This window comes from Anas acuta, chromosome 16 (assembly GCF_963932015.1).
Source record: "Anas acuta chromosome 16, bAnaAcu1.1, whole genome shotgun sequence".
Classification (NCBI taxonomy): Eukaryota; Metazoa; Chordata; class Aves; order Anseriformes; family Anatidae; genus Anas; species Anas acuta.
The window spans coordinates 16,532,578-16,543,607 of record NC_088994.1 but is presented as its reverse complement, the minus strand read 5'-3'; the positions used below and the strand labels follow the sequence as shown (position 1 = coordinate 16,543,607).

At 71.4% G+C, this 11,030-nt stretch overlaps 2 protein-coding genes and 1 long non-coding RNA gene across 7 annotated transcripts; 1 reads left to right on the top strand and 2 right to left on the bottom strand.

Annotated features, from left to right (window-relative positions):
* Positions 1-206: 206 nt before the first annotated feature.
* On the bottom strand, positions 207-2,222 carry LOC137865514 (uncharacterized). Its single transcript, XR_011101952.1, has 2 exons — positions 595-2,222; positions 207-441 (listed from the first exon to the last, which is right to left on the bottom strand). It is a non-coding gene; the product is annotated as an uncharacterized lncRNA (long non-coding RNA).
* A 192-nt stretch (positions 2,223-2,414) lies between these two features.
* Positions 2,415-4,682, top strand: LOC137865513 (eppin-like). The gene is made up of 3 exons (XM_068700628.1): positions 2,415-3,154; positions 3,324-3,497; positions 3,812-4,682. Exons 1-3 carry the CDS (start codon positions 3,037-3,039, stop codon positions 4,096-4,098), a joined length of 579 nt encoding a protein of 192 aa, XP_068556729.1. The 5' UTR covers positions 2,415-3,036; the 3' UTR covers positions 4,099-4,682.
* Positions 4,683-4,817: 135 nt separating this feature from the next.
* LOC137865512 (uncharacterized) lies at positions 4,818-9,301 on the bottom strand. 5 transcript variants are annotated; one of them, XM_068700626.1, is made up of 11 exons: positions 9,142-9,301; positions 8,244-8,459; positions 7,717-7,866; positions 7,262-7,444; positions 6,936-7,085; positions 6,534-6,677; positions 6,305-6,454; positions 5,937-6,086; positions 5,677-5,829; positions 5,472-5,591; positions 4,818-4,949 (listed from the first exon to the last, which is right to left on the bottom strand). In XM_068700626.1, exons 1-11 carry the CDS (start codon positions 9,218-9,220, stop codon positions 4,939-4,941), a joined length of 1,506 nt encoding a protein of 501 aa, XP_068556727.1. In that variant the 5' UTR covers positions 9,221-9,301; the 3' UTR covers positions 4,818-4,938. The 5 variants fall into 5 exon arrangements, with proteins under 5 accessions (XP_068556727.1, XP_068556726.1, XP_068556723.1 ...); XM_068700627.1 differs by lacking the exon at positions 4,818-4,949 and adding an exon at positions 5,117-5,250; XM_068700625.1 differs by having other exon boundaries at positions 5,472-5,829.
* Positions 9,302-11,030: the final 1,729 nt, after the last annotated feature.

The window sequence follows — 11,030 nt, the reverse complement described above, 5'->3', positions numbered from 1 at the left end:
CCGACATTTCACAGCCCAGGTGAGCAGCAGAGCTGAACCAGGGAGAGGTTGGGGCTGGTCGTGCCCCCGGGGGCCACCCGGGGCCCTGGACAAGCTCCAGGGACAAGGCCGAGTCCTCTGTGGGGACACAGTGGGGTCCTGCCGGGCGTCTGCTCCAGGGGGGGCTCTGGGAACAGAAACGAGACTGACACAGCAGGAGCCACCAGTGCTCATTGTGGACTGGGTTTACTGGCAAGGAAGAGGCAAAGGAACAGCCGTGCCTGGTGCTGAGCTGAGCGCGGCGGGAGGGGATGGGGGTGGGGGGTGCTCGTCCTGCAGCCCAAGGATGCCTCTGTGTCCATCTGTCCGGCTGTCCAGGTGTCTGTCTGTCCGGCTGTCCGGTGCCAAGCAGCTGCACAAGCAGGGTCCTCAGGGAGGGTCCAGGTGGGATCTAGGTGAAACCTGGGGAGAGGCAGGAGTGTCCCAGCCCTGCGGCATGCCGGGGCCCTGGAGGGCCCGAGCCCGCTGGTCTGTGAGGTTTGGGGTCACGCAGGGGGGCACAGCCGCGCTCGGCCCTCTGCGTGGGCACCCCCCATGGTCCTGTCCCCCACTCACCTGAAGCCACCAGCCGAGCCCAGAGGCAGCAGAGCCCCAGGAGCAGGAGCAGCGACAGCACCCGCATGGCGCACGGGGCTGGCAGCGCCAGGCTGCTGCGAGGTGCAGGCAGGGCTTTAAATCCTCCCCGGGACAGAGGTTGGTCCCCGTGACCCCGTCCCTGCCCCAGCTCCATCTGAGCGTGACCCCCCCGTCCCCTCCCTCCTGTGCCGGTGCTGCTGGACGAGGCTCAGAGCTGGGACCACGGCGCAGCTGCGTGCCCACGGTGCTTGGCAGGGGGCTCTGAGCAGCCCCAGGGGCTGGGCTGTGCCGTGCCGAGCTGAGCCGAGCCGTGCTGCAGCACCCACAGCACCCACGGGCACCGGTACAGCCGTGAGGGTGGCTGGGGGACAGGACAGGGCTGGGGGGACAGCGAGGGCTGGGGGGACCCCACTGCGAGGCAGCTGGAGGTGGGTCCCGGGCCAGGCGGTGTGGAGCGGCCCGTGGTGCCCTGGCAGCTCTCCGGGCATTGTTCTGCCACCGGGAACAATCGCTGGCTCCCGAGGGACGTCCTGTGACCGGACATGGTCCACAGCCCCACAGCCTGCATCCGTGTCTGGGGACTGAGCCTGGCCCAGGAGGGACGGTGGCCACCAGCCCCACACCTCGGTGGGGCAGTGGGGGCGCAGGGCAGGGAGCTGGAGGCTGCGTGGGGACAGGGGCTCTGCCTGGGCACCGGTCCTTGCCTGAGTCCCCGTCTCTGTGCCCGAGCTGCCTCTCACCTCCTGCTCCTGTCCATGGGATCCCGGGACTGGCCACAGCTCGGCCACCCGGTGCTGCTGTCCCTGGGGCCCCAGTGAGCGTGGGGCTGCGAGCGGCCTGGTGGAGCAGCCCTCACCGTGTGCGTGCCCACGTGCCCAAAACCGAGGCTGTCCGGGAAGTGCCGCGCTGGGGCTCTGCCCTCGGCTCTGCCAGCCCCATCCTGCCTCGTGCCCGGGCCAGGCAGCGGCAGCACCACCGGGTGGCACAGCCCCAGCCCCAGCACCACTGGGTGGCACGGTCCCAGCCCCAGCACCACCAGGTGGCACAGCCCCAGCACCACCGGGTGGCACAGCCCCAGCCCCAGGCCCTCCCCGGGAGGTGCCGCATTCCTGGGTGCTCCCCGTGCCGCCCGGTCGCTGTTGCTGCCGGGGCGGAGGTCCGGCCACGCTCACCCCGCGCTGCCGCCCGTGACTCAGGCTGTGCGTCCCCAGGGCCAGGGCAGGACGGGGCCCTCCACGCGGCTCCGTGGTGCCGGGCTTTTGGCTGCGTGGTTCCCCCCCGTCTCCCCCAGGCTGACCCCCGCCGTGTGCCCCAGATCCTCCGAGCATCACCGCTGCTCGGCCCCGGCTCCATCACCCCCCAGGGGCTGCAGTGCAGCACGATCCCAGCCGGAGCAGTCATCACCTGGGTAGAGGAGATACCGCGGGGAGATAGCAGCAGGAAAAATGTAGCCTGGTGGATTTTGGCTTCGTGACCCTGCCCTGCTGGGCGTGGGGCTGGGGGTTTCTGTGCAGCCGGGGCATTTCCTGGGCAGCTCGGGGCTGAGAGACGTGGGGAGGGCAGCACCGAGCTGCAGCCCTGCCAGCACCAAGGTGGGGGCCGGCACGTCCCCACTCGTGTCCCCCATCCCCGGGATGTGGCCGTGGTGAGGCTGGGCTGGGCTCCAGCCCCGCTTGGGCTTTGCCACATCTCTGGTGTCTGAAGCCTGGGACGCTGTGGGGGGGTCTCTGTCCCTGGGGTCTGGGGGGATGTTACTGAAAAGCTGCGGGGGGGTGAGGGCAGGTCGGGGGCACCTCCCTCCGCACCCCACCCGGCTCCAACTTTCCTGCCTCTCCCTGCAGAGCTTTCCTCTCTCTCTGCTTCCCCGTGGGACAGTAATTAGAGCAGCAATTAGGAAGACAATTATTCCTGCTGAATGGGAAGAGCTTAATCTGCTTCTCTCTCACTTTGCTGGTTTCACCCCACGCCCGCCCACGTGCGCTGGGTGCTGGGGGCCCGCCTGCCCCGTGCCCCATGAGCCCGGTGCCCTGGGCAGCGGCCACCCCACTGCCAGCACCACACCCGGCTGTGGGGCCGGGGGAGAAGGAGGGGACCCGAGGCCCGGAGGGACCCGTCCCCGGCTGACGGCTGCGCCAGGGCCGCGAGGGGCTGCGTGCGGGCACCGCGTGTCCCCAGCCTGGCCCTGGCGCCCCGGGGCCGGGTGCCCGGCGGGCTGCAGCCTTCCCGTCCTACCGGTCCCCCCGGCTCCAGGGCTGCGGCCGGGATGCTGCTGGGGAGGCCGGGCCCTGCCTGGGTGCGGCTCGTTACCCAGGGCAGGAATTAGCAGGGCTCGGGCGCCTGCCCTGCTCCCTCCACCCTGCCGGCACACCTTAAATCCCAGCCTGACGCAGCCGGGGCCCAGAGCCGGCCACGCAGGGCACCATGGCGCGGCGAGCCTGCCTCCTCCTCCTCCTCCTCCTCGCGGCCCTCATCCCCCTGATGGCACGGGCCGGCCCGACCCCGCGTGTGCCTGGAAGATCGGAGCCGGCGATGGGGATGGGTGAGTGCTGGGGCACGTCCCGGGGGCAGGGATGCTCGGGGTGCTGCTGCTCCCCGCTGCCCAGGGCGACCACGGGGCTGGGGCCATTGGGGTCCTGCTGGGGTCCCGGGGGGCTGCTCAGCCCCTGCTCCCTGCCCCTCCCCAGCATCCCGGCCGCTGTGTCCCGCAGAAAAGCCTGGGTACTGCTACCACATCCCCGAGGTGGAGGACCTTCTGGACAAGGACTGCAGCTCCTGCCGCCAGGACACCTCGTGCTCCCACTGTGCCGGTGACGCCGACTGCCCCGGTGCCACCAAGTGCTGCCCCAGCAAGTGCGGCTACACCTGCCAGGAGCCGGTGCTCGGTGAGGGCTCAGCGGCGCGGGGCGGGCGGGGGGCTGGTGCTGAGCCCAGCAGGGTGGGAAGGGCTCCCCGGTGAGCGGGGCTCACACAGCCCTCCCCGAAGGCTGCCCCTGAGCGGGTTGGGGGATGCGGATCCCTGGGGAGGGTGGGCGCGGACCTGGCTCTGGGAGGGGATTGGTGCCGGGTGGGGTGAGACCCCCGCACAGATCGCTGTGCCGGGCTCCTGGGGGCTCAGAGCAGACCCTGCCCCGCTGGGCAGCGCTGAGCCTGGCGGGGTCCCCGTCCTCGCCTCACCTCGGCCCCTGCGACCACGCAGATTTCTGCTACCTGCCCTCCGTCTGCGGGAACTGCAAGGCGCTCTTCATCCGCTTCTTCTACAACGCCTCCAGCCAGCGCTGCGAGGAGTTCATCTACGGCGGCTGCGGCGGCAACAGGAACAACTTTGAGACCAAGCGGGAGTGCTTCCAGGCCTGCTCCCACATCGGGAACCGGCCGCACCGGCAGAGCCCCCCCCGGGCTGCGGGGCCGCTGCTGCCCCCCAGGGCGGTGCTGGGCCCGGCCCCGCTGCTGACCCCGCGCCTTTCAGCCCCCGGTGCCCGGTAGCACCTCCTCGCCCGCGCCTGGCCCCTGCTGCCTGCGGGCACGGCCCCGTCCCCATCCCCGTCCCCATCCCCGCAGGGAGCTGTTCCCCGCGGGGCTGGTGGCAGCGGGTGCTGCTGCCCGTGGTGGCCGTGCTGGGGACCGTGGCCTGCCCGGGGACAGCTGCCTGCCCGAGGGCAGGGCCGTGGTGCGTGCAGCAGCCTGGCTGTCCCCTCCTGTGCCACCGTCATCGTCGTCGTCATCATCGTGTCCTGCCTGGAGCCCAGCCCGTCGCCCGGGGCTGTGGAGCTGTCAATACAAGGACAGGTCCTTTGATGAGCAGGTCTGGCTCTTGTCCTTCCTGCCGCAGGTCTCGGACCCAGCTACCCCAGCACAGCTCCTGCTTGCATCTAAATTGGTTTCCGCTCCCAGTTGTGCCCTCAAGCTGCAGATGTGACCCGGCTGGGCCCTACAGCAAGCAAATGGTGGAGAAACCTCCCCACCTCGCTGCGGGGTGGTCCCCGTGCTGCCCCCAGCTCCGGGGCTGGCCGGGCAGGGCTGTGCCCACGGTGCATCACCGAGCTCCTGTGGCCCCAGGGGGTCACACAGTGTCCCCTGCCCTGGGTGCGCCCCAGCACCAGGGGGGGAGAGCCCCAGCCCGTGCCCCTCTGTGGCAATGTGGGGGCTGTGCTGGGGGCTGCCCCGGGCCAGGCCGGCAACGCGGAGACGTGGAAGCAGCCGGAGATGGTGAGCACGTGCTTTATTGCTGGCAGTGGCAAGAAGGGGACAGGCCAGTTTGGGGCTGTGGCCACCCAGTGTCCCGGAACAACGGCACCTTCCTGCCACGGAGCTGCTGCTCTCCCATCACGCAGCACCTGGAGGGGAGGATGTGTTTTGGGGAGCCCTGAGGCTGCAGGGGTGAGAATCAGCAGCCAGGGTCATAGCCCCATGGGGTCTGGGCATGGCCAAGAGAGCTCCCTCCTGCTCCACGTCCCTCTGGGTCCCCAGGCCCCAAAGGAGCGCTGCTGCCCGGAGCTGGCTCTTGCTGCCCCCATGGTGACACTGAGCTGGGCCCCCCAGGGCTGTGGCCCTTTCTGCCTCCCCCCAGGGCCGATGTCCCGCTGTGCCTCCTGGTGATGGCACCTGCACCGCAGCCTCCTCACTGTCAGGAACCCGCTGCAGACACAGCTGCAGCCCTCGCTGCAGCACTTGTGGCCCCAGGGACACTCCTCATGGAAGCTGCACAGGTCCCAGCACGTCCCACCTCCCCTGGGGATGGGGCACGCTCCCACCCTCCCTGCAGGGCAGAGTGCCTGCCGTGGGGCACCCCTCAATGTTGGGGCACCCATCTGTGGGGCACGGCACTGCGGCCCCCAGGGCTGCCAGCTAGCACCCACCTCCAGGGACGTCCCCGCAGACACGGCCGCAGCCGGTGCTGGTGCACCTCTGTCCCTGGGGGCACTGCAGGTCGGTGGCACACTCCTGCACGCACTGCCCGGGGGCTCCGTCCTGGCTCTCTGCGGGCACAGCCGCCTGCGGTCAGCCCCAGCTGGCTGCAGGGCCGGTGTGTCGCTGCCCAGCAGGCACAATGCTCCCCGCTACCTCCAGGCACGGCCACGGCCACGCACACCCAGGCGCAGCCGGAGCTGCAGCACTTCTGGTCCCGCCGGCAGGCGCTGTCGTCCAGGCACTGGCTCCTGTGCCTGCGCCGAGGGTCCCAGCACGGCTCAGCCCGGGGGCACTCCCCGGGGTGCTCTGCAGGAGGGGGGCAGGGTGAGGGCAGCCCCCCCGGCTCCAGCGTTGCTCACGCTGCTGCTCCGTGCCCTGTGCCCGGTGCGGAGCCGGGGGCTGCTGGCGGTTACCCCTGGCAGGGCGTGTGCAGCGCATGGCGCAGCCGCCGAAGCAGCATTTCTCCTGCCGGGGACAGTCCCTGTCGTGGCCACAGGCGTCCTCCTCCGCGCACGGCTCCGGTGCCTGCCGTGGCCTCACCTTTGGGCACTGGCCGGGTTTGTCTGAAAGAGAGGTGGGAAGGGGGCAGCGGAGCCACAGGAAGCTCTCCCATGGGGAGCGGGCTTGGATGTCGCTGTCCCGGCCCCGTGGGGCCCCTCTGATGGCCGCAGCCCCGCGCACCGTGCCCTGAAGAGGTCGGAGCTGGGCCCAGGCTCCCCGCGTGCTGCAGGGGCTGGGCAGAGCCTGGGCCCCGCACCCGGCCCCGTGGCCGTCCCCTCACCTCGTTCAGGAGCCAGGCAGACCCGGCCACATCGGCGGCTGCTGCAGCACTTCTCGTCCCCCGGGCACTGCCCGTCCTCTGCACAGGACGCCTGGCACGGGGCCTGGGTCCACGGTGCCGCCTCCGTCAGGGGGCAGATCCCCGGCTTCTCTGCAAGGCAGGGGGCAGTGCGGCTGGGGGGGCCTGGGGGCCGTGATGGGGGCCCAGCAGGGTGCCTGGCGGCTCCAACCTCGGGCCGGGCGCAGGCACACGGAGTCACAGCCGCGCAGGCAGCACTTCTCCGCGCCGGGGCAGTCGGCGTCTCGCTGGCACCACTCCCTGCAGTCATAGCTGGGGAACAGCCCCGCGCTGGCCGGGCAGAAGCCGGCCTTCCCTGCAGGGCAAAGAACGGGTTGGCAGCGGCACGGGGTCCTGTCCCGTTCCATCCCATCCCATCCCGTCCTGTCCCATCCCATCCCACCCCACCCCACCCCATCCCCATCCCATCCCATCCCATCCCATCCCATCCCATCCTGTCCCGTCCCATCCCATCCCGTCCCGTCCCGTCCCGTCCCGTCCCGTCCCGTCCCGTCCCGTCCCGTCCCATCCCATCCCATCCCATCCCATCCCATCCCATCCCATCCCGTCTCACTGGCCGGGGCTGGGGGCAGGCACTGGTTCCCGCAGCTGCTGTTGCAGCACTTCTGTGAGCCGGGGCAGTCGCTGTCACCTCCGCACTCCTCCTGGCATGGCCCTGGCAGCCCCGGCAGCCCCGCTGGGCACTCCCCAGGTTTGGGTTTCTCTGGCAGAGCAGAGCGGGTGTGAGGCTTCGGCACCCCTGGGTGCTGGCAGGACACAACCCGCTGCCCTGCCCTGCCCCGGGGTTCTCCAGCCACACACCTCCATCCCCCCCTGTCCCATCCTGCAGCCCCCAGCCCCGCTGTGCCCCACGCATCCCAGGGCTCCCCAGCCCCTCACCGTGTCCCAGGCACGCCCGGTGGCACGCTGCCCGCGTCCCGAAGTTGTTGGGGTTGCCCCCGCAGCCGCCGTAGGGGAACGTCCCGCAGCGCCCGGAGGTGACGTTGTAGAAGAAGCGCAGCTCGCGGCCACCGCAGGGTCCCGGTGCGGCGGGGAGGTGGCACGTGTCTGCGGCACCGCGCCCTGAGCCATGCCCGGGACCCCCGGGCAGTGCTGGGAAACCTGCCTGGGCCAGAACCCCCCCGGGCTGTGCCCTGGACCCCTCCTCGTGCCTCATCCCAGCCCCCCCCCCCCCAAGCTGCTCCCTCCTGGTGCTGGGGCCATGGGCAGGGGGCTGCCTGCGGGGTGTGGGGAGCTGCGGGGATGGGGCAGGGACAGGGATGGGGATGGGGCTGGGGGCCAAAAGGGGCCAAAACTTCATCAGCAGGACGCTGGGGGCTGTGCCAGGGATGTACCTTCTGCAGGAGGGGTGCAGCGGAGCCGGCACCCATGGGGGCAGCACTTGTGCCAGCCGGGACACAGCGAGTCGTTGGTGCACAGGGGGGGCTCCAGGTGGAGGCAGTGCCCGAAGTCCTGGGGGCACGTCCCCGGCTTCTGTGGCTCCCCTGCGGCAGGACAGGGGGTGTCGGGGCAGCACCAGCTGGCTGCAGCCCCCTCAACCCCGCTCTGCTGCGGGGTGGGCGCTGGGTCCCCTCCATGGGGGACTGGGGAGGGGAGCACAGCCCGGGGGGGGGCTGCAAGGGCGCTGCTGCAGCTCAGCCTCTCAGGGGGTGGCAGCCGAGCTCAGGGGAGGCTCTGCATGGGCTCCATGCAGTGGGGCCCCTCCAGGTGACGGTGAGGGACATCCCTGAGCACCCCAACCGCCACGTGCACCCCCTCCCCTGCCGCCTCTCCTTCCCACGGGACAGCCCCCATCAGAGGGGCTCTGAGCCGCCCACGCTGCACATGGGGCCGGGGACCCCCAGCACTCCCCCCTTGTCACCTCGGTGCGTTTCCTCCGCCTGGCTGAGGCTCCAGTCCACCTCCCCGGGGGGGGGGAAGTCGCTGCTGCTGCTCCCCAGCGGCATCACGCAGCCGAGGCCGCAGCCGGTGAAGCAGCATTTCTGCTCCGGGGGGCACCCTCTGTCATCGCTGCAGGCGTTGGGGCACCGCACGTGGTGGGGGCTGGCCAGGAACCGGGGGCAGACACCGGGGTGGGCTGGGGAGAGGGGAAGCCTCAGCGGGGGGGTTCCGGGTGATGCCGACCCCCCTGGCCAGCTGTGGAGCCGGGCACCGTGCCTGGGTGCTGGGTGCCGGGTGCTGGGGCACGGCCACGGGCTCGGGGCACCCTGCGCTCCCCTTGGCTGTGCCGGGAAAGCCCCTGCCCTTGGCCACGGCTGCCCACGCCTGTGCGGGGCTCCTGCCCGTTGTGCGGGGGCTGCCTGGGGGGCAGCAGTTTTTGCAAACATCCCTCGGCTGCTCCTGGCAGCGCTGCGCTGTTTGGGCTGCAAACAGAGACGCTGCTGGGAGGTTTCACTGCAAACAGCAGCTGCTGGGCACAAACAAAGGAAACCTCCCGATGTCAGGAGGCGTCAGGAGAGCACTGCACTGGGCTGCTCTGCCCCTGCTTCATCCCACGCAGGGCAGGACGGGGGCACCCGGGGGGGGCTGCGTCCACCACGAGCTACCTGCAGGGCTCCCCGAGGCAGCGGGGCCGTGGGGTGGGCTCTGCAGCCACCTGGGCACAGGGACCCCCTCCCCACGCTGTCAGGATGAGGGCTCACGGCAGCACGAGGCGAGGAGGGACCCAGGGGGCAGGGGGCAAGGGGAGTCGGGGTGCGAGGAGCCAGCCCCGGGCTGCCCCTGCCCGGCTGCTGCTGGGTTTGCCCGCGGGTACTCACCTCCCTCCTGCCCTGCTGCGGTGCCCGGCTCTGCCCCGAGGATGAGGAGGCCCAGGAGGAGGCAGAGCCCCGGGCTCATGGTGCCGCCGGGCGCTGGCACCAGGCTGGGTTTAACGTCTGTGGCCGCGGTGCTGGGGTGCAGGGTGGCTGCCCCGGGGAGGAGGGAGGCTCCCAGAAGCCGGGCGCCCCGCCAGCCGGGACGCTTATCTCCAGCCGCGCCGCGCTTTGGGGTCGGGATGACCCGAGGGACAGGACAGGGACAGGACCCGGGTGGCTGAGGTCGTGCGGGTGTTGCCCCACGGCGCAGTGCCCTGTCCTGCCGCAGCCCTGCCCGGGGGTCCTGCAGCCCCCCCTTGCCCCTCACCCCCTGAGGGTGGGGGCTGCGGGCAGACCCCAGGGCTCGGCCCCTGCTCAGCCCCTGCGGTGCTGCCCCGCAGCCTGGCTCTGCCTCCCTACACAGTGCTGCTTGGGGCCAGGGGAGCCCTGGGGAGCCCAGGGAGGTGTCAGGGTGATGGGCTGGGCTGGGACCAGGGGGGCAGCAGGGCCTGCGGGGCCCCGGCACGTGGGGGCTGCTCCCTGCCCCTCTCCATGCCGGGCGCTTCGTCTGCCCTGCCTGCATTTCCAACCAGGTTTCACACTCCGGGATGCAAATGAACCTCGGTGCAAGGAATCTGAGTCAACAGGTTTCTGGCACTCCTGTCCCTGACTGCCGGGACGGCTGCGATGTGTCCTGGGACCCGCCGGGACGGTCACCGGGGGTGGGGGTGCCCAGGAGGCACCCACGTGGGAGCGGAGCCTCTCCCTGCCCCGCGGCTGCTGGAGCTGGGCACCCAGCATGGCACCTGCCTGCACCCCCCTGCCTGCACCCCCCTGCCTGCACCCCCTGCCTGCACCCCCCTGCCTGCACCCCCTGCCTGCACCCCCTGCCTGCACCACGTCCCCCCAGCAAACCACGGGGACTGCCCGCAGCCGGGCTGCCAGGAGCTGCTTTATTCGGTCTTGGTGCTTCCAAGCGGAGCGGGGGCACCTGCGCCTGGCACGGGCCGGGCAGGCGCAGCGGGAGCAGGACGTGGGGCTTCGCCTCGCACCTCGGGCTCGTCACGGAGACGCGATGGCACGGGCTGGGAATGGCCCCAAAATGACAGATCCTGGTGACACCCTCCCCAGCCAGGGCTAGGCTGTGCCTGGAAGGGACGCACGCAGCGGTCAGTGCAGGGGGAGCACGCTGCCTCCCCTCTGCCCCCCCAGGCTGGATCTCTGCAGCCTGGCCCCCCGCACGGTGCCGGGCTGCTGGGGCCACACCGTGCCTTCCCCTGCGGGCAGGGTTTGGGGCTGGCCTTACCCTGCAGCGGGGGGACGCACGCCCGGCCGCAGTCCCGCAGGCAGCACTTGAGGCTGGGGGGGCAGTCCTCGTCCTGCAGGCACAGCGTGAGGCACTCGCCTGCTCCGACACCGGCGGCTGCGGGGGGGCAGAGCCCCGGCCGGGCTGGGGGCACGCAGAGGGAGCGGGTGAGGGAGCTGCACTGCCCAACGGGGTGAGCCCCTCGCCCCCCAGGAGGGGCAGGGTGAGGGGCAGCTCCCAGAACGCCGGGAGGGCGAAAGGGGAGCAGGAAGGGGGTCAGTGTGGAGGGGGACAGGATGGGGACGTGGCGGGGTCTTGCCCCCCCGGCGGCACTGGCGGCTTTACCCTCAGTGGGCGCTTTGCAGATGTGTCCGCAGCCGGTGGAGCAGCATTTCCTCGCCCCCGGGCAGTCTCCGTCGGTGTCACACAGCTCCTGGCAGGGCCCCAGGGAGCCCCGCAGCACCACGGGGCACGCACCGGGCTTTGCTGCAAGACAGCGGCCCCGAGCACCGTGCCCAGCCATGCCCATGATTGGGTCATGGCCTCG

What these genes read in the sequence shown, in the direction of transcription:
- LOC137865512 (XM_068700622.1), bottom strand. Translation starts at nt 9,220, where the DNA reads ATGAGCCCGGGGCTCTGCCTCCTCCTGGGCCTCCTCATCCTCGGGGCA. An exon ending in CTGCCTGGCTCCTGAACGAG is followed by an intron (nt 6,087 to 6,304) that starts GTGAGGGGACGG and finishes CCTCTCTTTCAG; the next exon opens with ACAAACCCGGCCAGTGCCCA. An exon ending in CTGCGGGGACGTCCCTGGAG is followed by an intron (nt 5,251 to 5,471) that starts GTGGGTGCTAGC and finishes CTGTGTCTGCAG; the next exon opens with CGGGTTCCTGACAGTGAGGA.
- LOC137865513 (XM_068700628.1), top strand. Translation starts at nt 3,037, where the DNA reads ATGGCGCGGCGAGCCTGCCTCCTCCTCCTCCTCCTCCTCGCGGCCCTC. An exon ending in GGAGCCGGCGATGGGGATGG is followed by an intron (nt 3,155 to 3,323) that starts GTGAGTGCTGGG and finishes TGTGTCCCGCAG; the next exon opens with AAAAGCCTGGGTACTGCTAC. An exon ending in CTGCCAGGAGCCGGTGCTCG is followed by an intron (nt 3,498 to 3,811) that starts GTGAGGGCTCAG and finishes GCGACCACGCAG; the next exon opens with ATTTCTGCTACCTGCCCTCC.